General features: G+C 36.2%; 1 protein-coding gene across 2 annotated transcripts in view; it reads left to right on the top strand.

Annotated features, from left to right (window-relative positions):
• AKAP6 (A-kinase anchoring protein 6) overlaps window positions 1-24,994 on the top strand; it is a 224,518-nt gene that overhangs the window by 135,574 nt on the left and 63,950 nt on the right. For both annotated transcript variants that reach the window (XM_086463168.1, XM_086463167.1), the window contains exons 7-8: window positions 7,262-7,410; window positions 12,919-13,039. In XM_086463168.1, coding sequence (XP_086319294.1) covers window positions 7,262-7,410; window positions 12,919-13,039 — 270 coding nt within the window. The remainder of the gene's footprint in view (window positions 1-7,261; window positions 7,411-12,918; window positions 13,040-24,994) is intronic.

Raw genomic sequence — 24,994 nt, 5'->3', positions numbered from 1 at the left:
CCTCTTAAAATATTTGGCTCAAAATATTTAATCAAAAGGAGAATTTAGGTCAGAACTTCTGCAATTTTGTGAGTTGGTATTTATAAGAAATGGTGCAACTAGTTGTTATTTGCAATGATTAGGTTAATAAATATGAAGCATTTCTCAAGCATATAGAAGTTTAAAATGGAGCTACTCGGAAAAAAAATATCAAACTGTTTAAGCACCACTTAAAATAATTACTATGTAACATGCTCACAAATGATGTAGTATTACAGAAAAAAAAAATATGTTTTTTCTGTAATATAGCATCATCTTACTAGTAATTTCTACATTTTATGTAGGTGCCTTTCAGCATAAATAACAGAATTATACACAAATCTCCATTCACTAAAAGATATCAAAACATAAACCAGGAATGTTATTACAGTATGGTAAAATTAATTAAAAGTCAATGTGTATTACCAAAGTAACTTCAGCTTCATACATTGCAAGTTTAAAGAAGTAAATAATTACCTTATATTTACTTCTAAGTGAGATTTTTTTCAATAGAATAAATTCAGATAACTTGGAAGCCACTTTCTACAATTAAGTCATGAGGTTTCACTTCAGTGTAAGGTGGTACAGCTCCCAACAGTGAGAGATTTCTCCAAACTGTACACAAAGTAGATCTCTCAGCAAAATTTCCAAGGAAAAGTCTGTAACATTTTTATATTGCTTCAGCCATGCCTGCCTGGGGTGTGTTGGGTAGTTTTCCCTGGGAGGTATTGGTTTTGCAAGACCTACCTTCCCTCATTATTTTTAAATAGAAACGTCTGTGTCAATCTGTGGCAGAGATAGGGGCGGAGGAATGTGCGCCATCACTCTGGAATTTCTCTTGCACACGTGTGCTGTCCTGAATTCTGAACATTGGTACCTTTAGCCTTAAGGGCATGGCCATTTTGAATGCCCAGCCCTCAAGATCGAGTTAGGTGCATTGCCTGTCCATGTGGTTTGGTACACAAGCCTTTTAGAGGAACATGACTTTTTGAAATACCAGTGCTTTGGATGGTAGGCAGACTCTTTAACAATCTCTTTTTAAGCCACTTCATTGCTCTAAAAGTGCAAACAGAGGGAATGGTAGGAACAATCAGAACTGTGCAAATAGTGGAGGTTTTAATTAAGTAAGATTAAGTTTACAATTTTAGCACATTGAGGAAAGACTTTCTGTGTCTGACTAGTCTCCTCTTCTTGACTACCTGGGGATCTTGAGGCTGGCGTGGAAAGGTATTCAGCCTTGTGTTTAAATATAACATGTCTGTGTTCTGGCCTCCTATAACAAATTGTTTTCTCTGTTGGACAGGGAAGAAACAAAGACAAAAGGTTGTGTTGATGAATTGCTACTTTAACGGGACAAATTATTCTGGGTTTGTAAGAATGGGACTGTTTGGGCTTACAGTTCTTGTGGCATGTTAAGAGGTATCACTGAAGGAGCTGGAAGGCATGTGGCAGTCTTGATGAAATGCACTCGAACTGTTATGTTGATGGGTCTGACTGGATCTGCATCCTTCTTAATTTGTGTATCCTTCCTGGTTTTAGCAAACTGTGTTCAGTCATCCCAGCCCTTTCTGTTGTCAGAGCAAGCCTGTTCCCCACCTGGCCCCCAATTATTACAAACCTTTCTTTTGTGTCCTGTCTGTTACTGTCTTGTTCTGCAGGCTGGAGATGCAGACCTGCAAGACAAGAAAAATAGCAAAAGATACTGGCCCTTGTTCAATTCCCATTCTTACAAGGATTTTTTTTTCATCTTGTAATTTTGGGATACTATTGTCAGGAACTATTCACATTCTTGGAAGAGTCTAGAGAGTTTAATCCTTTCATACTTTTCTTCAATATTTTTTGGTATTTGTGATATAGAGAACTTCTCTGGGTACATAGCTGAGATCTGTTTGATGCACAGAGCATGCCACACTCTTGTGTTGTATTTACTATTACACTGAACAGAACCAAAGGCAGGGAGACAGTCAGGAATTAGACACCAGAGGTCCAGATTTTACATTAACAGCATGATCAGGGTACCTTCATGAATTTGGTCGGACAATGCTGCTGCGGCCACATTACCGTTTGCATTTGCACTCTATAGTCCTGAAGTCACAGGTCACGTTCCTAATCTTTATAACAAAACAGCAAAAAACCTATGTATTTCTGAAAGCCAAGGGAAACCCTGCAAAAAGGTATTGCTGTTATTTACTGGATTTTTTTTTTTTCCTCATTATTTCTTTTGGCTTTGGGCACTGCCTAAAGTTCTGCTTGCTATAACACAACCCTACTTTAAAATTTCATTTTATGGCTCCTGTGGACAGGCTTAAAATTCACTGTGCTGTTACTGCTGTTATTTAAACTCTATCATGACTTGAAGTACCTTAAGTAAGAATGATGTTGCCTTGTAATTTTGCTCATTCTATGTGAAGGTTTCACATTGTTGTGGTGGTTTTAGCACACTGAAAAATAAAGTGATAAAGTTATTACCAATACAAAAGCATTTCTGAGATTTATGATGATAAAAACACTGTGCTAAGACTTTAACTGGTAACAAGCATGCCCTGATTAACAGAATTAATTTCCTGCATGATCAAAACACGACGTGTCCTTTGTAATAGGACTATCAAATGTTCAGCTCTCAGTAAACACATTTTATGATATAGGATTATTTTTTAATCTGATTCAGTCCTGAAGAAAATGTGCAAGATGAAGGATGGAAGAGTTAGGAGATCCAAAACCAGGAAGGGTAACAGACTCAGAAATAAGTCAACTGCAGGAAGGCCCCCGTTTTAATTATGCTGGGGATGGGGGTGTGTGAGAAAAGAAGCAACCAACAGAAGATAAGAGTTACCATTGTGCTTCAACAACAAAAACAAATGCCTGTTGGCTGGCTGTGGGGATGGAGTGGTGGATAATCAAGTCTGTCCGCAGAGAATCATTGGTCAAACTCTTGCCTGCCAAAGAACTCTTGCTGTAAGCTACATCTCCATGGAAGAGGTTTTGAGCTGTTTACTCCTCAACATAATTTTATTCAATAGCTACATCTGTGACAGAGCCAGGGTCTGTTTCATGCGCTGTAAGAAAGCCTTCTCCACAACTTTATAATGTGGAGAAATAGACAGTATATTGTAAAAGAAAACAACAAAAAATGCTTGAGGGCACAGATACGACCACATGAATGCTACTGTGATCAATTTAATTCTGGTAAGGAATTAATCCCAATTTTATCTCTCAAGAAATTCACCAATTATAAAGATATAAAGAGTGCCAAGCTGGGATGTGCATCCTTTTAGAATGATGCAGCTGAGTTTGCACTTCTGTAAAATACATATACAGGTGAGCCTTCTAAGTCTACACACTGCATAATGCTATCTGACCACCTCCTTGTATGGCAGAAACTGGAATTTGTACTTTAATTTAAGAGACAATGCTTTTATCCAGCTTAAGTTCAACTAATGGCAGAGGAAATGAACTACGTCTGTATTTCATATGTAATTCTAGAGTAATTACAGTCCAGTGGTATAGCTTTTCTACAGCACTGTAGAGAAAGGATAATGCAAGATAGGATACTTTCATAATTCAAATTCAACTAAATGTCTTATAATCTCTATAGTTAAAAAAAACACGGTAGAGTTGACTTACAGTAACATAGTAACAAAAGACTTGTGCTCCCTAGGAAACAGTGTCTGAAAATACTTTCCTTTCAACACCAATTCAGTGATATTTATTCTACTACATTCCTGTATTAAAGATTTTTGCAGCAGAGCAACAGTAGCGCTGAGTTCTCATCTCCAGTTAACATTGGTGTAAATTTTGAGGTTCTCATTTGACACTCTGTATACAGTACAACCTTTCACTCTCCTTCCTCCCACAGTAACAGCCATTATCCCTTGTCTTGTCTTTCTCCACTTCAGAATAAGGTCATTCTAACACATAGGTCTAACAAGAAATACAATGTATTTTCATTGATTTGTATTGTCACTGATTACCCCTTCGTGTTATATAGTGATCTGTATAGTAAAGGACACTCTATGTTGTCATGCAAAGCCAGTCTTAAGAAGCAGATTCTGCACCCTGGGCTCCCTCGGTTTATTTATAAGGTCTTGCTTTCTAGAAAATGAGCTTTCTGACATTTACCATTATTAATTGCTCACCAGAACTGAATATTTGGCATTAGTATAGAATTTTTTCACTTTTTTTTTTTTTTTTTTTTTTTTTCCCAGAGACTGCTGTTTTTTCATAGTCTTGTTCAGAGATTGGATCCTCCAGGCTCAGGAAAATGAGAGCATTTTGTCACTTGATTGTTGGAAATATCTCAGTTTAATTTACAACAGAATATTGTAAACTCATTCCATCCTGGTAGGACAGTGGTTGTTAAAGAATCTGTATAAGTGTGTAACCAGACCATCACCAGCATCTTTATTGTGTTTTTACTGCAAAAATGGTCACTTAGAAGAGGACCATGAAGTGGAAGACAACTGCTGAATATTATTCCTTGGCATTTTTTTTCCATGTTCAATTTTTCCCTCATTCTGACATGCTACATCCTCTGAAAAAAAAGAAGAAACTGAATTCCACTTCTAAGTTGGGGCACTAAGAGTAAATGAATGTTTGCCTCCCACCCAATTTCTATTACATGTATTTGGGATGATGCATATCTCAATAGACTTTCTCAGGATTTGCTAAATATCCGTGTCCATAGAGGTGTGTTTGTGATAGAAATTAAGTTCTTATAGTTGTGTTTAGTAACAAGAAAGTGTATGTAGGGCAATCTGAAAATGCACACTTAAAATAAGCTAGAAGGTAAAGCAAGTAGCTTTTCTATATTTGACTAGCAATTAATAAAGTTGCTACTTTATTCTGCCAAAATACTGCAAAACTAGTCCTTCATTATCACTAAAGATTCTAAGTTGAAAATAAACTACAGTAGATTTATTGCATGTCTGTGCTGTCTACTGTTTTCTAGATTATGCTTTGTGCCTATTAGTTCAGCTTTTGCAGAACGTAGGTTTTTGAGGCTTAAACTGATCAATACCAACTCGAGGTCCTCAAAGCCTCTTTGGATTTAGAGTTGGCATCAGTAGAACAGGGACAAAAAAATGCTTAAGTACAACAGTGAGACAGATGAATTCATACAGAAAAGAAATCAGAGAGATCCATCTGAAACTCTACACTGTCTGCATTTTAGTTGCTGTAAGTATTCACAATCACCGAAGACAGAAATTTGGTTTAAAAACAAAAATAGTCGATTTATAGAGGGATCATATTTCTGAGGTGCAAGAACTGGGACACAATTGCTTGTATTCAGGATTCGTAGAGTATGATGTTGGTGGAGTTCATAATCCTCCATAAAAGAGAACCTTATAGCTGTGAGGAAGAAATAGGGCGTTCTTATTCATCCCTCTCCAGATATTTACTTACCCTTTCCATACTGTTTTTCCTTTCCCCACTATTCTGTTTCATCCTCCTTTTTCTTCTTCCATTTTCCATATGCATTAATGATTTGCCTATTTACAAATATTTTTGCAAGCGAACAGAGAATGGAAGAGCTGTGAAAAGCTGCTTTCTTTATTTTTCCTGATTCTTATTTTAAAATATGGAGGAAATTATAGGCAGGGGAATTAGAAAATGCAAAAAAAAAAAAAAAAAAGTGTATCTCAAGTATTGGGATAGTTGTGCTATTTGAGAAATAGCACATGTTCATATAGTTCAGAGGTGAGTTGTAATTTATATGTGTGAGTTTAGGCTACATGCGAATTCCCTCCTTTTGGAGCACTGGGGCCAGGGGTGGGGAGGAGGAAGGAACCTCCTTGGAAAATTGCTAGGGTTTTTTTGTTTAGGGGGTTGGGTTTTTTCTTTCTCAAACACATACTGAAGTTTACCACCAAATGTAACAAATCTCACTGGTAAGAAGGAACTGAGAGAGAAAGCTGTAAAAGTTTGAAAGACAAATTTTAAAAGGAAACGGAATTTCCAAATCAGCTATGTTATTACTCAGCAAAAATTGCTCCAAGGCAATGCATAAGCAAATATGTGTAACTGTTATTACCACAAGCTTATAAAGCATTCCAACCTTCCTTCAGACCTCCCTACTGACATTCTTCAGTGCCTATTTCCCTTCACTTGCCTGCATTTTTCATAGATTTTGCAGATTCCCCTTCTCCTCTCCAGCCCTTTCACTGCTTTGTCTTTACAGCTGCCGTTGTCCATAGATTGGTAACTCTGTCATGCTGTCAGCGGCTGAACAAACTCTTCACTTCCCTGCCTCCCTCAGTAGAAAATGCAAGAGTCCTTATCCAAAATTTCCTCCATGCTTGTTGCATTTACTTGCCACAGCACCAAATACTTAAGCAGGTGTTCCCCTCCTAATGGAAATAAGAGCATGTAGTTACACAGAAGTAGCAGGTTTTGAAGCATTATCAGAATTTGTAATGTGTTTTTCTTTGGGTGAAGCATATTAAAAGAAAACAACAGCATATCAGTCCCCAAGTGCTTTTGAACTTATTCTACCCTCTGTTCTTTGTCCTGTTCCTAGGGGCAAGTGTGGCAAACAGCAGATTTCATCCTTTTATCATCTGGTTCTCTGAGCCTCAGAATCAAACTGGTCACCACAGCTGCAATAAATAAAGTGTCTATTCGATAAGTTACGATGCCAAATATTATTCAATATTTTTCTGGCCAGGCACAGAGTCTGATGGAAAACAGTACATCTCACTTACTGCCTATTTCCTTGCAATTAAAATTGCTGATTAACCAATCAACACCAGATATGGGAAAGCAGAATGTGAATAATGCAAATTTGCTTGGTTTTGTTTATACTTACTATTTAAAACAGAAATACCTATAGCAATATGGCTTACATTAATTATGAAGCACAGGCAATGTGTTAACAATGTCAGTCTTGAAGCCTGCAAGAAAAGTAGTTTTATATATTTACCTGTTCTGTCATTGTGTGTGATTTCTATTATCTTTTTTATTCATGTTCAGACATTTTTATGTAGCATTTGGATAGACAGGTCATGGAACATACAGCACATTCTCTGATAGAAACCTAAATAGTTCAGTTCTAGCATTTGAGAACACACTTTTCTCTGACTTAATGGTTCAGGTTTTTTACTGTCATGCAACGAGGAAAATGATAGTGTGAATCATTTGGTTAAAATTGTTACAATCCAAAAGTATTTGTTTTAAAAGCATTCTTTCTGAATTTTTTTTTTTTAAAGTTTTGGTGTGTTTTTTCTTCTTTGTTTTCTTTTTCTAGGCTGAGGTTCAGCTATGCTATCTGGAAGCACAAAGAGATGCTGTTGAACAGATGTCCTTAAAGCTGTACAGTGAGCAGTACAACAGTAGTAGCAAGCGAAAGGAAGAGTTTGCTGATATGTCAAAAGTTCACACAGTGGGAAGTAATGGGTAAGGAACTATTCTTTTTGTTGTTTTATTCTCACTGATCTGTATTTTTTTTTACATGATATACTTTTTCTTACTTCTAGTTAACCAGGATTTTTCTTCCTAGGCCAAGAGGCAGGGGAAAACCCTCTATAAATATGTTTTTTCATATATGAATGCAAAAAATAATGGGTTCTGGATAATTAATCCAAATCATGCTTTGTTCATAGGATTACCTAACATTGTCTAATAAGAATCCATTATTTTGATTTAAGAAAATGTAATGTGTCCTTTTGCTTCAAGCTTTTCTTCTCCAACGACTTCATATCTTTTGATTTCTTAGCATCTTCCAAGGAAGCATCTTTATAATGTATTAATACCTCTGCAAGATAATTCTCTATAATCATTATTGTACTAGAGACTAGGAAATATGAATGTGAAGCTATTCACTTGTAGTTCACCAGTTCAAACATCCCAGTTTTGTATTTCTAGAAAGCTTTAATTTTATCTGTTTTCACTTGACTTGGTCTTCTGATTGGAAGTGTATATGTAAAAGAACTCTTTCTGAATAGTTTAAGCAGTATGAACAAAGAATCGGAAAAATTACTGGACTGTGCTAAAATGAAATCTTGCTGCCCCTGCCTTTTTCACAACCAAGAAAATTTATAGTTCTGGTTTAAGACTCTTTCTTGAAGGTCTTTTGAAAACCATATCTTCCAACTGCTAGCTCCCCTAAATGAACATAAGGCCGTACCTGTGAGATCATAATGGTGTGGGGCAAAAGCAGTTCAAAGAAGCCAAGTAATGCTCGTTGTTTGGGTACACCCTCATCCTGATAGAAATTTTCTTGTAACCAATAAATACAGTAGAAATTTTGCCTGCAGTTTCCTATGCAAGGAAGGTCATTGACCAAGGTGTTCATGAGTTTTTTATTCCAGAACTTCCTTTTCCTATTGTTAACTCAATGTTGAGGTCTTGGAAACACAGTTTTATTAAATTACTGACTGTAAAGATAAATGAGCCTTGTAAACATCCCCTCTTATTATACAGAAAGATGACTGTTTTAGAAAAGTTGATGTGAGCTAATTATGTAGGATTACTGAGATCTTGATTACATATGCAGAAATCTGTCAGATTCTCAAGCACGCCAGTTCAGCTAGTGCCAACCATAAAAATAATTTGTTCAGAATTGGTGTGTATATGTATATAAATGTGCACTGCGGGCTACATGTTCAAAATCAGCTTCTAATTTTTCAGCCACAGTTGAATGTGAACAAGACTTAGGGTTGGAATTTTGTGGGGGACGTAAGACAGTAAGACATCAACAGACATTTGATTTTATTGAGGATAGGGGATTTAAGGCTTTAAGCCTTGTGGAAAAATCCAGTTTGTAACTCTACACACTGTATGTGTAAAGCAAACAGTCTCTTAAATGCACTTGTTTGCACTCGTAATTACAGGCTTATTACTGGGAATGGTAATCTACTAGTGTTCCCCACCTGTTCTATGCTGCGGCCACCTTTCTGGGCCCTTATGGCCATCCCAGTGCTTAAAGGCTCAACAGTGTCTTAAGGGGCCAAAGGACCAGAGGGAGACAACTACAATACTGTGTATTCAGCTGTTATAGAAACCAGGGTGGGCTGAATTCAGATGGAAAACTTCCAGTTGAACTGGTCTGAGGTATTGTATTGAACACAATGGAAATACCTTTCAGCTATTTGAAAATACAGTTGATAAAACATTTCCCTACTGCATAAAAACTGTGGAGAGAAATTTCGCAGTAGGGTGACCCAGGTAGAGATTGAGATCCCTACAGAGAAGAGGCTATTTGTGTAACTGGGGAAATTAGGGTAGTTATCCATTGTCTGTTACGGAAGTTTGACCTAGGAGAAAGAAGAGGGTCTACAGGAAGAACAAGAGTTATTGTAGATGGAGAGTTGTTTATATACTGGGAGGAAAGATTTGGGAGGTGGCTTTATGTAGGAAATAGCTAAACTGAGGCAGGTAAGGCAGTATCTGCAGAATAGGATGATGCTAGTGGGTGTGTAAAGAACAGATTTCCTGCAGAACGGTGACTTCTTGTAACAGCAATAGAGAGGATGATCACCTAGTATTGGACCTCCATGGATAAGGCTTTGAGATAAATGCATTAGAGGAGGCTTCAAGTGTGCACAGATTAAAGGGCAATTTTAAAGCTGTTAAGGTCAGAACTCTTAATTTCTCCTGTATCCTCCTCATAAAAACATGTGAAAGAAGTTCCAAAAAATTATGACCCAGAATCTTGGAACGCCTTTTTGTCTGGCTGAATATTTTTGGTAGGCGTACCAGTGTGTTTACAGTACTCCTAAATACCATGTGAGTTATGCCATCAAAGAAATAATACAAACTAGAAGTGTCTGTTAAACATAGGGAAAAAGGCTGATGGAAATAGCTTCACATTCCTTTTTATTTATTAATGCCACAGACGAACTGGTTTTCTCATGAGAAAGGTGCTCATGAATTTTCATTCAAAATAATAAATTGATGTCCACATTTTAAGAAATATGTTTAGGGTTCAAGGGATTAGACATGCAACTCTGCATATCTGATTCCCTGTTTACGAAGATAAAAAATACTTCTTAATGTCATTTTAGTTAATAAATAACTAATGGTTTTAGCTTACTAACCAACAAACCTATATTAAGGAAGCTGTAGTTATCTGCTCTTTAAGTAATATTATAGCATTCTTGTTGGCAGTGTTTGGGTACTTTTAATGGAGGAATATTTTTTTTGCAATAAACAGATTACCTAATTTATTTTTTTTAGTGATTGGTGGATTTGGATAATCAAACAAAATTAGATCTTTTCTATAGCTCTTACATCTGTAACACACATCAGTATTTCAGAAGTTATGCTTTCCCTGATTCTGCCTGTGGCAATATGAAGAAAAAAAATCTGCCAAGCCCAGAAAAAAAAATAGATTCTGAATAAAAAAGAAATATTCAATATACCACAGAAATAGTGACAGGTACATTTTAATCTTAACCTGTCACTGATCCTACAATTGCTGGGTTTTCTGAATATATTTTTAGTGGCTTTTAGTAGCTTACGTCCTCTTCCAAACAGTTATCTAATAGTAATCAGTAGACCCATTCATTTAGATGTGAAAATTAATTTTAAAAACAAAGCTTTTTTTTTTTTAAAAAAAATCAGTTATTTTAGAGCTATTAAAAATATTACAATCAAATTTTTAAAAATATATTGATGGTGCTTAGTAGGCTGACTTCACTATCTTCAGGCTCAGGCAAATAACTGCCATAGACCATTTGCTTGAAAATGCTCCCAGATGACTTTATTTTACAACAGAAAACCAAAAAGGAGACTAGGCACAGTGTGTAAACTATAGGGTAAAAAATATCCCCATTACATCTTGCATCCCTTCCTGGCCTTTTTCCAGGGAATCCTGTTTCTCTTACTCTTCATTTTGGGTTGAGTTCCTGTTTAGAACTTTAGCTAGAAATCAAAATGTTCGGTTGTTTCCTAGTGCTTATCTGGGTTTTATAAAGGTCAGGGAAAAGTGCTTTTGTGTATCTTTAAAGGATCGGTTCATTCTATTACACCAATAAATGGACCAGTTTGGATTGTAACTAAGATGCAGTTCTATAGACACAAAGGACGTGTTTGGATCCAGCATGTCTTCTGTCTGTTATAGCAAAATCCCAGTCCACTTCCTGGTGCAGTTTCCAAAGGCCTCCCATTCTGGCAGCAGCAGGTCAGGAACATTTGGTGTAGGCTTTGTTTCCCATCATCTTCGTATCTGAATTTAGATTTTTCACTGGTACAAACCATCCAAGTCCAACTGAACCTGTAGTGATTTATATGAGATGAAATCTAGCCTCTGATATCATAAAACATATGTTTTAATAACTGTCTTTCAGTTTTATGACTTCGGATAATATTTGGATAAGATGGAAAAGAATAAAAGGAGCAGTAGATACTGAAGATACGGAATGGTTATACTGCTTGCTGAGGAAGGGATAAAGATTCAGTATCACTGCAAATATACCATTCAAAATGGAGTTTAGTTTTATTTTAGTTTCAAAATGATATCTGAGTCAAATACCTCCTGAAACAGGAGAAAAACCCTGAACTCCAAATGAAACTATTATATTTCAACAATAGTAACTTGCCCTTTTATGCTTGCTCTTCTTTGTAATAGCATCATTGCTTACCTTCTCAGGGCAGCAGGCAATTTTAAGTAAGTGCACCTCATAAATTATTGAGTAAAGGTATACTGAGTACAGTGGATTAAACTAGAGAGTTACTTCAGAAGCAGGAATCAACACTTGTGCATTATACAAGACTTCCTTTGTTGTCAACTCATTGAAAATAATACTGCAGAAGGCAAATGCTTTCTTCCCTCTTGCTTGCTTTCTTGCTGAAAGACAGTTCTACTTGTCACAACTTCATCTATAAGCTTTCAAAATTACCATGCATATGGTACTGTAGTTAATAACAACTGAAGCTGCGGTGGTATTAATAACATTAAAAACCTGTTTAGTTTATTGTTTCTCTATTGAAATACTGGTAATTTTTGTAACATGGTTGTTAAAAAAGTTGTTAACAATTGGAGAAATTAGCTTTAGTGGAACATGCACTATTGTTTGATCAATATGGGCGTGTTTTGATACTACTGACAAGGCTTTTGTTAGTTCCAGTTTTGCAAGTTTGAAGATCCCTTTTCAAGGGGTATCTTTGCGACGAATTTGCAGTTTTTCAGCGTGTACCTTCTGTCTTGTATCACAGTGTTTTAGAAGAATCTATGCTTTACTTATTCACTAGGCTTTCAATAGAGAATCACATTAATCCTTTTAAGCTCCTTATTCTAATGATTTATTTTGTTGAAAACCGTAGTGATCCTCCTTTGAATTTTAATGATTGCTGGCTATTCAAGGATTCATTGTTTTGACTTCCTGTCCTTACCTTTGTTTCTTACATGTCTGTAGGGAACACCTGTCTAATACTGTATCTGGCCTTAGTTCTCACTGGCTTACCATATTCACTCAAGCCTATCTTAAGGCGTTAAGTTGAAATGCTAGCTACTCATCCATGAAAATAATGTAGGATATTTACAGAGATAGGCAGATAGACAGCAGAGGGATGGCTGAATGGATTGAGTCATTTTTCAATGAAAACAATATTTTTGTATTAATTGTATTGACATGATTGTTGCAAAGTTTGCTCAATATAAAGTTAGCACTTTAAAAACCATTAAACATCATCATCCATGGGGGATTTCTATTTCGAAATTTTTGAAGCAAATACAGTATGCCAACAGTTGTCAGGATTTGGCATCAGCTGCTGAATTTAGGTCATGGCACTGGCTTAAATTGGATTTCAGTTTTCATTTTCATCCACTTTGAATAAATACAGAATGTCTCTTTAGAAATATAACTAAGAACATCATGAGTTTTCAAGAATATATTATTCTAATACAAGATTTTAACAACTACACAGTATTTATGCATAATACATTTTTTTCCTTATCTACAGCCTTTTGGACTTTGATTCAGAATACCAGGAGCTCTGGGATTGGCTGATTGACATGGAATCCATCGTGATGGACAGCCATGACCTGATGATGTCAGAGGAGCAGCAGCAGCATCTTTACAAGGTTAGCGCTACCGTTACTGCCTTTACCTAGCTGTAGAAGATCTGATTAGCTTGACAAGTCTTTCTCTCACAGGATATCGCTGCGTTCATTGTATGTATCATGGTGTCTATTAGAATTCCCTTCCCTGTCCCCAACCTCATTTCCATCCCCTGTGCGCTGACAGGCTGCACCGACATCATAATTGCAAGAAAGTTCCCTTTATCACATTCTATTTGGTGTAATTCTATAGAAGGACAAAGATTTGTCTTCAAGATGAATAGAAATAAATGAAACTGCATTAATAAATAGACTGAAACAAAATGAAGGAAAAAAATGAAATGGTAGCATTTAACAAAATGTGTTTTGATTGGAGCTTTCAGCTGGATTTTATCCACCTTTCAGACCTCATCTGGGAAGAAGGAAATTTGCCTTGATTTTGGTTTGCTGCTGCCAGGATACAGGACTCTTCCAATTTAATTTTTATTAGTTATACATAAAGCAGACATTGTCATGTTAAGTCATCACACTTGCTTACGATTTCAGCAAAATGGTTTTAAACTTGCATATAGATTATAGGGTCTTCATCTAACATACACGTGTATACACATGCACACACGCACACACACACACCAGGTTTCTCTTATTTGTCATAGCAGCATTAGCCTAGCTTTATCACTTCTTTTAGATAGACAGTACTTTTAAGAAGTTCCCCAAAATGTGTGATTTGATCCTAAAATTGATTCAAACTTCACTGTGTGTCTGAGAAGTTGTAGTCTATGGGTCTGAGGAGTAATAGGGGAAAGAAAGGAGGGGCTTTCAACAGAAATATCAGGCTGCAGTAAATCTTCCTCATTTAGGCAATTTTTATTGGAGTAATTCTGACAGTTGTCATCCTTGAATTGCTTTGAGCATATGGCATATTTCAAAGAGCAGATTGTGAATCATAAAAAATAAAATTAATAACTAACCACAGAATCAGCAACAGTATAATGACAAGAAACAACTACCCTCTAGCTTTTTTTTTTATTTCTTGTCGAATAAATGGTACATTCAAGGTCAAATAGAAGTTGTTTTCTTTCTTCTATGATTGCATGATTTGATAATTTCTTAAATATAATTTAATTTTTCTTGCTTTGGCATTCTAATATCTTTATGGTCTTTTTGCATTTTAATCTTTCTAATTTTATCTTTTTTATTTAAAATACCCAGTGAGACAGAGTTGTCACATGAGTTAAAATATGTTTTTAAATGGAAATATGGTTCAGATCTGAAGTATTTTATGCGAGTTGAATTCAGTGGCCTCCATTTCTGGCTTTGACAATAATTTCTTATATTTGCTTATGTCTTTTTCCTAACTTTCTAAATACTTAATCAGACTTAATCACACATTAACAGTCCCAGCCTTGGCTCAGAAATAAACAATGTCAGAAATGGGTAAAAGTTTATTGTGAATCTAAAATAAAGTGTTTTGATAGTGCCTGTCCATATAAGACTAGCTTGTACCATGCCTAATCTGACCACTAGTTTTAGTCTTGTACTAAAAAAATCAATAAATATAAATTTTAAGGAAACAACCCATTAATCAGTATGAAAAGGAAGAAAGTTTAAGCAGCCAGCCCAAGTATTTTAGGTGCTATTTAGGATACTTCCCTTTCTGATATCCAAATTTAACCATTAAGATTAATTACGGTTCTTTTTAAGAAACTTTAATTTTTAAATTAAAGATGGCAAGGCTGGGATAATAATGCATGGTGAGAAGAATAAAAAAGGGGAATAATTTAAGAATTAGTTTGCAGTACAGTATGCTGGCAAAATGAGGAATATTGTATATTCAAAATGGGAAGTAATAGTTTCTTAATATTACGAAATTCTGTATTAATATAAGCATGACACTTTCAAAAGCAGAAAGTTTGTGCCAGAGGGAGCAGCGAGTCTGTAGTCTGTGCAGCACAGACGAACCAGCACTGCTTCCAGAGCACATGCAGCTTACGTGTTCTGCAGTTTCCGCAGGGAGATCATCCACTAAATAATAGAGCCCCCATGTCAAAAGTACCTATCTGGCCACTGCAAAACCACTTGAAGAAGGGTAGAAACAGACTGCCTGCCCTCCTGCAGTGAATATTCTTGGCATATACCTTTCTAGCGAAAGCAGCAAGCCAATCGTTAAGGATTGAAGGAAAGACTTAACTAGAAATGTGGAGTTTGGTTAAGAGATGACTAAGGAGTGACCATAAAACAGGAGGAGTATTTGCAGATAATGTAAAAAGCTTGAGTGCGTGGCATTAAGATCTATTAGCCTTTCAAAAAAAAAAAAAAAAAAAAAACCCAAAACCCCCACACCTCCAGAAGAAGTGTTGAAAGCCCTATAATTTCAGACACTAAGAAGCAGACAAAAGAAAACATTAGCAAATGTAATTGAAGGAACACTTCTGCACTGGCAAACAAGAGATCAGATAAATCACTAGCTCTTTATCATCCTTAATTTCAGAGATTCATGTAACACTGAATCATGCCGTCAAAAACAGTATTAAGAATTTTATAAAAGTAGTTTAGCAAACCTCTTCTAATCAATAGTGACACCCTTTTTATTTGGAGGCTCTCATACAGAGTCGTGGACGGTACAGTGCTCACATCTAAGGGGCAGGACCACTGCCTACACTTCACAGTGAACAGAAACGTTCTGGTCTGCAGGGAGAGAAATCTGTAAAGAGAAATTCGGGCAACTATTATCATCAAAATTCCTCAATGATGTGGGGTGTTACAAAAACACAGGTCTGTCTTTAGTTATCCTTTATCAGTTACAGCTTCAAATGTGAACCTGCTAATTGCACTTTCTGCATTTTGGTGGATTCTCCTAAACCCACAGATCCCTCTTCTCAGTTATTGAGCTGACAAGTAATTGCACCTCCGAGCCAGCTCAGCAAGCCGCCTCTGCCAGGGAACCTGCTGTGGTATCACTATTACCAACAGTAATCATTGCCCCTAAGGAGTCTATGAATGGGAAGAAGCAATGATAAAACAGGTAAATCGGAAGGGAAAAGCATACATTAAAGCAGCATAACATAATATATAAATGCTAAAATTGCATATGGGAAAATAAAATGTATTTTCATGGTTAGACTATTTTCCTAGCACTCTTTTCAGATTTAATATAGATTTAAGTCAACTCTCAGCTTAATTTTGTTTTGTAATATTCCAGGAGCTTCATAGTTTTTTATTAGGATCCTTATTATCTCTCTTTAACTAGGTTTTATTTTGCCCTTATTATAATAGGAGCAGCCATATTTTTTTAAATCCTGAATATGTATGTATGACTTTCTCTAGATTTCCTAGATTTCAATGCAAAGATTTACAAAAAGAGAAAACTACTATTCCTCACTATGCTCCCCCATAGCCCTAAATGATTTCAGCTTTACAGTCTTAAACTAGCTAATGATTTTGGAAATCAACTAGTGTTTGATAAAATGGCAGTCATGGAATGAATTGCTGACAGTTTATTTGTCCTCTAATTCTTTATGTATTAACTAAGAAAAAATTAAAACGAGCATTTCCATGGTTTTGGACTCTTGCTTCCTTGTACTGCTGTAATACCTCAGTTTAATGCCAAAGATATCATGTTTATTTCATTCTAATCTACTGCATGTGAGCCTGATCTCATAAGCTCTAAGTACACAGAACTTGCATTGACTTCAGCTGTGTTCATATGCTGTTACTGGAGGATCAAGCCCAAAGAATTTAAACTCTGCTAATTAGCCCTTTAGTGGGAACTTGAGTAATTCTGTACCTTGAATGTTCAAAAATGAAGCAAATCAGTATTTACTGGAACTGTGGAGATTAGAAATGAGTATACTAAGCAGAAAAGTTAATGATAATTCTTTCCATTTTCCTCAGAAGATTAATTGCAAAACTTAATTGTGTTAGATTAAAACCCCATTTAAATAAGTACAGTATGATTGTTAAAATTGTTAGTATGTTCAGAATAAAATTAACTAAACATTTTTAAATACCAAAGAAAAGAAATCATTTTTTTTCTGTCTGATTACAAGTAATGTATGGTGTTTCTAATACAAACTGCATAAGCCATAAGTCTTGCATTAGTAAGTCTTCAGCAATGATGTTTCATGATAGATGGAAAAAGACCCTTATGTAGTAGTGCCAAGATTTTGAAAAAAAAATAGTTGACACAGTTTTTGAACAGGTTAACTGCTAAACTATTTCATCAAAGGGAAGCAGTTCACTGTATTAAATAACATGAAAATGCACACCAAAAGCTATGGATACCTTTCAAAAAAAGTTGAGGGAAAAAAAATCTCTCAGCAGTTGTTGTTTCCCTACTGGAAGCTACCCCTCCTCGGAAGGTGCGGTTCATTTTCTCCTCTGGGTGTGCTGCTGCTCCATTGTGCCTTTCTCTCTGGCTCAGTGTGCTGTGGCCCTGAGTGGATCAAACAAACCGTGGTGAAAGTTTCCCTCATTTGCATCACTTCTAGACAGCCCTGTCGTACTCTTTGCTGACAGGAAATCACTGTCTTTGTCACCTTTTTTCAGTGATCTCCTTTTGGCAGAGATTGGCCATGTGACCAGGATTAATCACAACAACAGTTCTGGCTCAGAACTCAATGACATGTTTTCCTCAGCACTTCAATAATGGTGTAGAGGAGTCAGTAGGAAATGACTACATTAATTTCAGAGTGAAAAGATAATTAACACTTAAGGACTAGTGCTATAACCTATGGAGCTATTATTCAAATTAAAACTAATTTATTGCAAACTTGTGAAAAAAAAAAAACCAAAACCTAACCCTGTCCTTTAATGCAACTGTTAAAATAATCTTACAAGACTCCCCCAGTTTAAAAAGAAGCACAAACTGTATTTAATGTGGTAATATAAATATATAAAAACTTAAATGTTTGAAACTGGAGGCTGAAGTATGTAAAGTGCTTACTTAGATGATATGAATAGGATACTGGCAAACAAAAGCAGCAGTGTGCTCCTAGAATGCTGTGCTTCAAGGAGTTTCCTTGGCAACAGAAATGCAGTTCCAAAAGTAGACAGAACTTTCCTCAGAAAACATACTATTAATAACAACCTTCCGGAACAACTTGGAACAATTTGACTACTTGGCAATAATAATGCCAAGTGTTCTGCAAATTAATCTAACACATAACAGTTATATGTTTCTCTTGCCCATAATTCTCCTGAACTGAGGGACTGAATTCTCTGCTGTTAGAGGATACAAATGTGCAAAGCAGTTCCAAATGCTGCACAGAGAGAGGGCTCAAATAGCAGCAGCCTATAAGGATCAATTAATGTGCTTCGTATCATTTTAACTTGTAAACCAGATTAGTTTAATTGGATTACTTTGTTCCATTTAAAACGAGTCCTGCGTACCTACTGAAGCCACATTGTAGTTCAGTCTTATTTCAAGCAGATTTTCCATATAAAGAAAACTTATTAAAAGATTAACAGCCTGTAGAGTGATATATTTGGACAATACGCTTAGGGGATTTGTTATAAACTACAAAATGTGAAGATTTTTGCTCTACACTGTGTGTTCTGCGTGGTCCAGGATGCCTTCTGTCTGTCTGGTAATCTGTCAGTGCCTGCACAGAGCTGCTAAAACAGTCAGTGGGAGAAGATGATGATGATCATCACTTTGAAGGAAGCTCTTAGCACACTGCAGGATTGAGCCCCTTGTAGGTAGTAACTACAAATCTGCTATGCATGCAGTATTTTTAGATATGTCATCATTTCTGTGTGAGCCAAGAGAATAAACTAATTTCAGATTTGCCTTGCCAATAGGAATTATTAGAATTCCACTAAAGGCCATAAGTTTACCAGACAGGAAAGGTAAGCTGTGCTACTACCTCAACTTTTCTTGAATTCTCAGATCTAAAGGTTAAAACTGATCAATAACTCATTGTGCAGCCTGATAAAAAGTAATAACCATGATGTTAAAATCTAAATGATTGCAGATAGCATGTTGACCCGTTTGGGAGGACTTTTTAATTGCAATCAGAATAGTCAGTATAGTTTGCAAATAAACGTTTAGGCTACCTTGCAAATACCTTGTCCCAAAGTGAAAGCTTTTATTTTATCTGACAAAGCATATGTAACACTTTTTTAAAAAAGAGAAAGATTATTCTGCTAAATGATGTCAATGGAGATATTCATTGGCAGTAGTAAGTTACAGCACTTACTTATGTCTACATACATGGATTGATACATGCCTCAATGGAAGTTACTCTTTGCCTTTGACGTTGTAGTGTGTTTTTAACTGTCATGTATAGTAAAATGACTGAGCTAGGTTTTGCACAAAACTCTGACTTCAGTTACTGTTCTTGTGAAGTTCAGTAATTTCCATGTGCTAGGCTGGGTGTTTTTTTCCCCAACAGATTAAGAACCTGTATGACTTTCCACACTAGGTAGGAAAATCAACTGTTTTGTATGAGAGGTCTCAAAAATGCCTGATACCCCAAGCAGCAGTAAAAACGTGACTGCTAATAGAACATAAACTAAATGAGTTCAGGACCTGACACAGCAAAGTTTCCTGATCTCTTATTCCAGGCAGTAACAAAATCAGTTAACTTTTTCTACACAAGTGTTTTCGCTTCAGTTGCACTGGAGAACAGAATGAAAACTCATTTGTGACACATCCTATAACAACTAGCTCGTTCTTCAGTGGTCCGTATGTTTAACAGTGTAATATGAAGCAAAATTCCTTGCTACTTCTGGCAGATTTTATATTTTAAAAGGCAGAACAGAAAGTAATAGTTGGCAAAAGTCTTACTTAAAGCAGAGAAATGTTAAGTTTAATGTCTTATATAATTACAACAGGAAAACACTGATTACCGTGCCTACAGAATTATAAAGTAAGTCTAGAGAATGGGTAAAGAAAGAATAGGAAAAATATTCTTACATTTTCTTGGTTGCTTCCATAATGTATTTCAAATGTAAACATGCATTTTTAAAGGCAATGTTGTAATTTCTATGGAGCAGAGTCCCTGTATTTCTGCAAGAATTGGCTTCATGCATTTCACAAGAGTAAGTGTGTTTCTCCCATTTCTTCCCAGCATGACATTGAAGATGAACTTCACGTTGTAGCAAAGCAGTATTTACTGAGCTTGTAGCAAAAGCCAGCACAGCTTTTGGGAGATTAAAGCAGTGTGTCTTGAATGAAAGAGGCATTCGACTTCAAACAAAAGTAAATGTGTACCACATAGCTGTCATCGCCATTCCTTACTACAGCTGCAAAACGTGGACAATTTACAGTCATCACGTCAAGCATCTTAGTCAACTCCACATGCGCTGTCTTTGTGCCCTTGCTGTATAAAATGGTAGGATAAGGTCCCAGGCAGTGAGACCTTAAAGCATTGTCAAATATTCAGCGCTGAAGCAATAGTCTGGCACACTCAGCTGTGGTGGTTTGAGTGCATACATCCAGCAGTAAATTACCCAAAGCCATTTTCTGTTCATCAAGCATTTTTAATTTTTAAAAAATGGAAATGGCACCTTAATTCACCCCAAAGGATGATGAACATTACCACCTTCATTGCTTTCTATATGCTAGGACTGCCTAGTGTCCAAACAAGGTAGAAAGGGCTCAAGATTAGTCTCAGACACACAAAATTATTCACATTCTTTAAAGTACAAGTAAGAATAGCTGAAGTATTGCAGCACTCTGGCCTAATCATTGGACCAAGAGTCCCTAAGAAAAGGTGGTGTACCTGTGCTGTTACACATGCAAACACCACTGACAGCAGTACCGGTGCTGCACTGTTCTGTGATACCCTGAACTGAGTAAAGAGGTATATGAGTCTCCAAAACGTGGGCGTGTTCTGATTTACATTGTTCTTAGCACAACCTTTCAGAACTTTATCCATTTGTCTAAAGGAGTTTAGGTTATCTGTATTTTCTTGTTTCCTGACACTGGATCACATGCAGACCACATGTAAGCAGTGCAGACTTCTAGGAGCTGCCCGATCTGAGACTGGTATTTAATGTATTACAGCAGATTTTATGAAAGTTCGTATGAATCAGCTGACATCTCATGAAGTGATTTGTGAATTTGCGCTCACAGTTCACTCATAAAGTCTCATATACAATGATGCCAAATAAGGGACATCAGCCCTCTATAAAAAGAAAGAAATTCAAAGAAACTAGGATTGTTTTCCCTTTATCATACTGCATTTCAGAACCTTTAGTCTAATATTTCACAGCTTTTGTTCTGGGTTGTGAAATCATGTACTACCTTTAAGATCTTATACAATTACTATATAACATAAAAATGGCTCCATCAGGTCAGAGAATAGTGAGTCCTGTGCAGTTCTCCAGATGTTTTCCTTCTGTGAAGTTGTCCAGTACTCCTGAGCCCACATAACCTTACAGAAGCCATAGCATCCTGCCTCAAGGAGTCCCACAGGTTTAGCCCCACGATGTGACAAACCACCTTCTCTGCAGCGTGTGTCTGCTCTAAAGCTGCCTTCCACCCATCTCACCAAATAATATATTGAAGCAAGATAAAATTAGCAGTGTTAACAACACAGTGACAACATAATTTTTGAAGTTGTGTGTGGACATGTTCTTGGTTTTTTTAGCAGCTTGGTGGATTAGGCTGTTTTAGAGGGATGCAAATAAAAAAAAACACTAGCAAAAAAATGTACAGGGCAGTAGTATCACCCTATTCCTCAAGTTAGTTGCCAATTTTTAATTAACTTTCCTATTTTTTCACCTCATACTCTAGGAGAAAATATATCTTTTTCCAAACTCGTTTGTGTGTTTTATCCATGATATTTTGCTTCATAAACATAATATAGGAAATACTATTTTCTTTCCCAATTACTCCTCATCAATGTAACTCATAAATAATTGATACTGTAATGTTTCTTTGTAAAGAAAAAAAAAAAAAAACTCAACAAAAACCATATGACCACAGAAAACCTTTTTAGCAGGTTTTCTATATGAAACCCAAATTCACTAAATCTCAATAAATTTGCAACGGCAATACGTTCAATGCAAATATGTCTAAATTGTAAAAAATTATTTGCAGTGAAATATTCCAGCTTATAAGCACCAGAATTTTTATTTGTATATGTATTTTGTTTCTACTTTTATTTTTATAATCATATATTATATTTCTATATTGAAAATATGTGAAGTAGCAATATAAAATATATTTATATATTTGTGACCTTTTTATGTACTTAAGGTTAGGTGATGTTTTTACATGGTGTCTGTACATTTTTAATACGTTATACTAAAAATAGCTATAGCATTTTCTGCTAACTTCTCCTTCTAACAAGGTAAAATAAGCGATCACTATAATTTCATTCATTGTTGCAGTTGTGGTTGCATCAGATCCAATGGGCTCCTATGGTAGGCTCCAGCCAACTCCTGTGGCTAGTGAGACATGCCTGTGATTCTTAACTTCTTGTAGGTGCTGATATTTTAGCATTGCAGAAAACATGGTTGTTATAGAATTCCAGTGATCATGAACTGTAAATGTTAAAGTTGGCTCTATAGAGAGATGCTTTTTGGGAAAGAGAAGTTCTACCCTTCACATCCCGTTGTTGCAGAGTGATGGGTGCTGTTGCAGGTGTGCAGAGCAGTGACACACTGTCGCAGGCTGCAGGGAAGGCTATGGAGAGGTTGTAGTTGCCCCAGTAATACGCTGGGAGAAGGGGTCATCTGTGAAGACTAATTTAGAGTACTAAAGGAGCTAAGTAGCCCAGCCTCTATTGTGAGGAGGTTCCTCTAAGGGGTGATTCAGGACAGAAGTTTAAGTTAAGCACCCTCAAATAGTTGCAGAAGAAACCTTTTCACTTTTATCTCTCTCTCCACTGATTGTATAGAGAGGTTATGAAGATCAGCCTCAGTCAGCCTTACCTCTCACTGACTCTCAGTTATGAAAAGAGGGGGTTTTAGTGCCATTGTGTCATGTATCTGCAATATTCCAGTTTGAAACCCTGCTGTGATGCATCCAGATTTTGATGGACATTACAGTGGAGTTTGATCATCTCTGCTTTACCAATTTATTTTTCTTAGAAATAGGAGATGATAGATACAGAATTACTGTCAGAATTTTGCAGTTCGTAACTTTCTAAAGATGAACATTCACCTTTTTGAAAGAGGTGTTGAGACTGACTTACATGGTTTTTGCTGGCCTTCATGAAGGAGGACTGTGTGTCTGCTATGCAGGTGGAAGAACAGTAATTCCCAAGATCTCTTTCTTTGTTATCATGTGTGGAGAGATCGAATAAATGCCGTCAGAGGTGAGAAGTAGCTAGTCATGTGATCCCACTCTGCTGTCTCAAAATGTTTATCTCTATTATTTTGTTTTTTCACTGAGTGTGTGTAATTTATAGTCAGGGTTCATTTTTCTCTAGCAGGTCAATAGTCAAATGCCTCATAGTGTGAGTGTGGAAGATTTTTGCCTTCTTTTCCCTAGGTCCCAGGAAAAAAAAAAGGCAGCTTTGTTTCTGATATTATTTAATTTCCTTATTGCTTCAACTTGAGTCAAAGAGAAATACTGCTCTTAGAACTTCTACCTGATTTAATCTTCAGTTATGGGTTTTAAGTGTCTCATTTTTTGTTAGCTATCTAGTAGAAAATGTAAGGTGTTTATGCCAGAGGCTGAAATATGTAATAGTTAAAATAAATAAAAATAAATATATAAATAAATAAATAGAGAGAGAATAAATCAGGTGATGAAAGTCACCTCTTTTTTCCACCTTTGCCTCTGTGTGCTGAGCTAGGGACGTTTCTCCTCTCCATAACAGTAATGGTTAAATGCTAAGGCCATTTGCTCTATGAGCCTTATAGTCTCTTTGTGTAGTTAGTTTCCTTGCTAAGTGGAGAGTAAAATTCACAAAATGCCTACTAAAAGTTAGAATGGGTATGAAGATAGATATTTGATACAGTTTTTAAAACATAGAGGATGATTTTTTTGTAAATATGGCCAAACAGCAGTTCTTCATCAACCCGTGAATATACACCGTAGATTGGTGGCTAACTATGGTGCCCAGAGAATTAGACACAAGGGAGCTGGTTTCATTGCAGATGAAGACTATTGGCCTGGGCTCCCTGGGCCTGCCAAAGTTCAAGAATCAATCAAGGGAGTATATAAAGACGCAGTTTAAGACTAGAACTATTAAATTCTTCCATCTTATTTCGCTGAATGCAGCATATGAGATCTGGAACAACAGTCACATTACAAAGGAAGGAAATATCTGTGATTGCCCAGATAAAACACACCTAAAAATCATAGGACATAAATAGCAGTGACTGAGCATCAGGAAAACTGGAACTCCAGACAAAAAAGGCTTTGCTTTGAGGCAATAGAAAAAATGTTTTAGTCTCTAAAAAGAATTAATCAGAATTATACAAATAATTCTAAGTAAATTTAAAGCTATAAGAAAGGTTTCTTAGCCAATACCAGAAATAGAAATGGGGATATGGTATGATGCCAGGAACTAGAGAGCCCATGTGTAACTGGAGACATAAAACATTCCTTAATTGTATCTCTTTCCCAAGATTGCTTGTGAAATACGCAGTTCCCATTCACAAGGAAGACATTAGAGTAAAGCCGATCTAATATATGCCTCCAAACACTGGCCGAACTATCCAGAGATGTGCCAAAACAGAAACAGCAGAACACACACATAGATGTAAGTCAAAAGAACCCATGAAGCAGGGCAGATGCAAACTGCCTGAAAATGTAGGCATTTTAGTGCAACGTATGTAGCATAACAGGCAACATGAAAAGTAGAAGGAAAAATGTTCTTGAGAAAAAGAATGAGGCAGAAAGATTGAATATTGCAGTTACCTTTGAAATGAAAATATAGTGTCTGAAACCTTTGAGAATTTTAGGTTTTAATGAAGAAAGAGATATCTGTAATATGACTTAAGCAGATCTAAAGATTCTCAGTGTTCTGGCAATGCAGAAGGCTGCCAGGCATTCAATTGCTATATTTGCAACTA

Source organism: Leptosomus discolor, chromosome 3 (assembly GCF_034619465.1).
Source record: "Leptosomus discolor isolate bLepDis1 chromosome 3, bLepDis1.hap2, whole genome shotgun sequence".
NCBI classification, from domain to species: Eukaryota; Metazoa; Chordata; class Aves; order Leptosomiformes; family Leptosomidae; genus Leptosomus; species Leptosomus discolor.
Note: the sequence above shows the minus strand (reverse complement) of the source record. Positions and strands in the feature narration are given on the sequence as shown.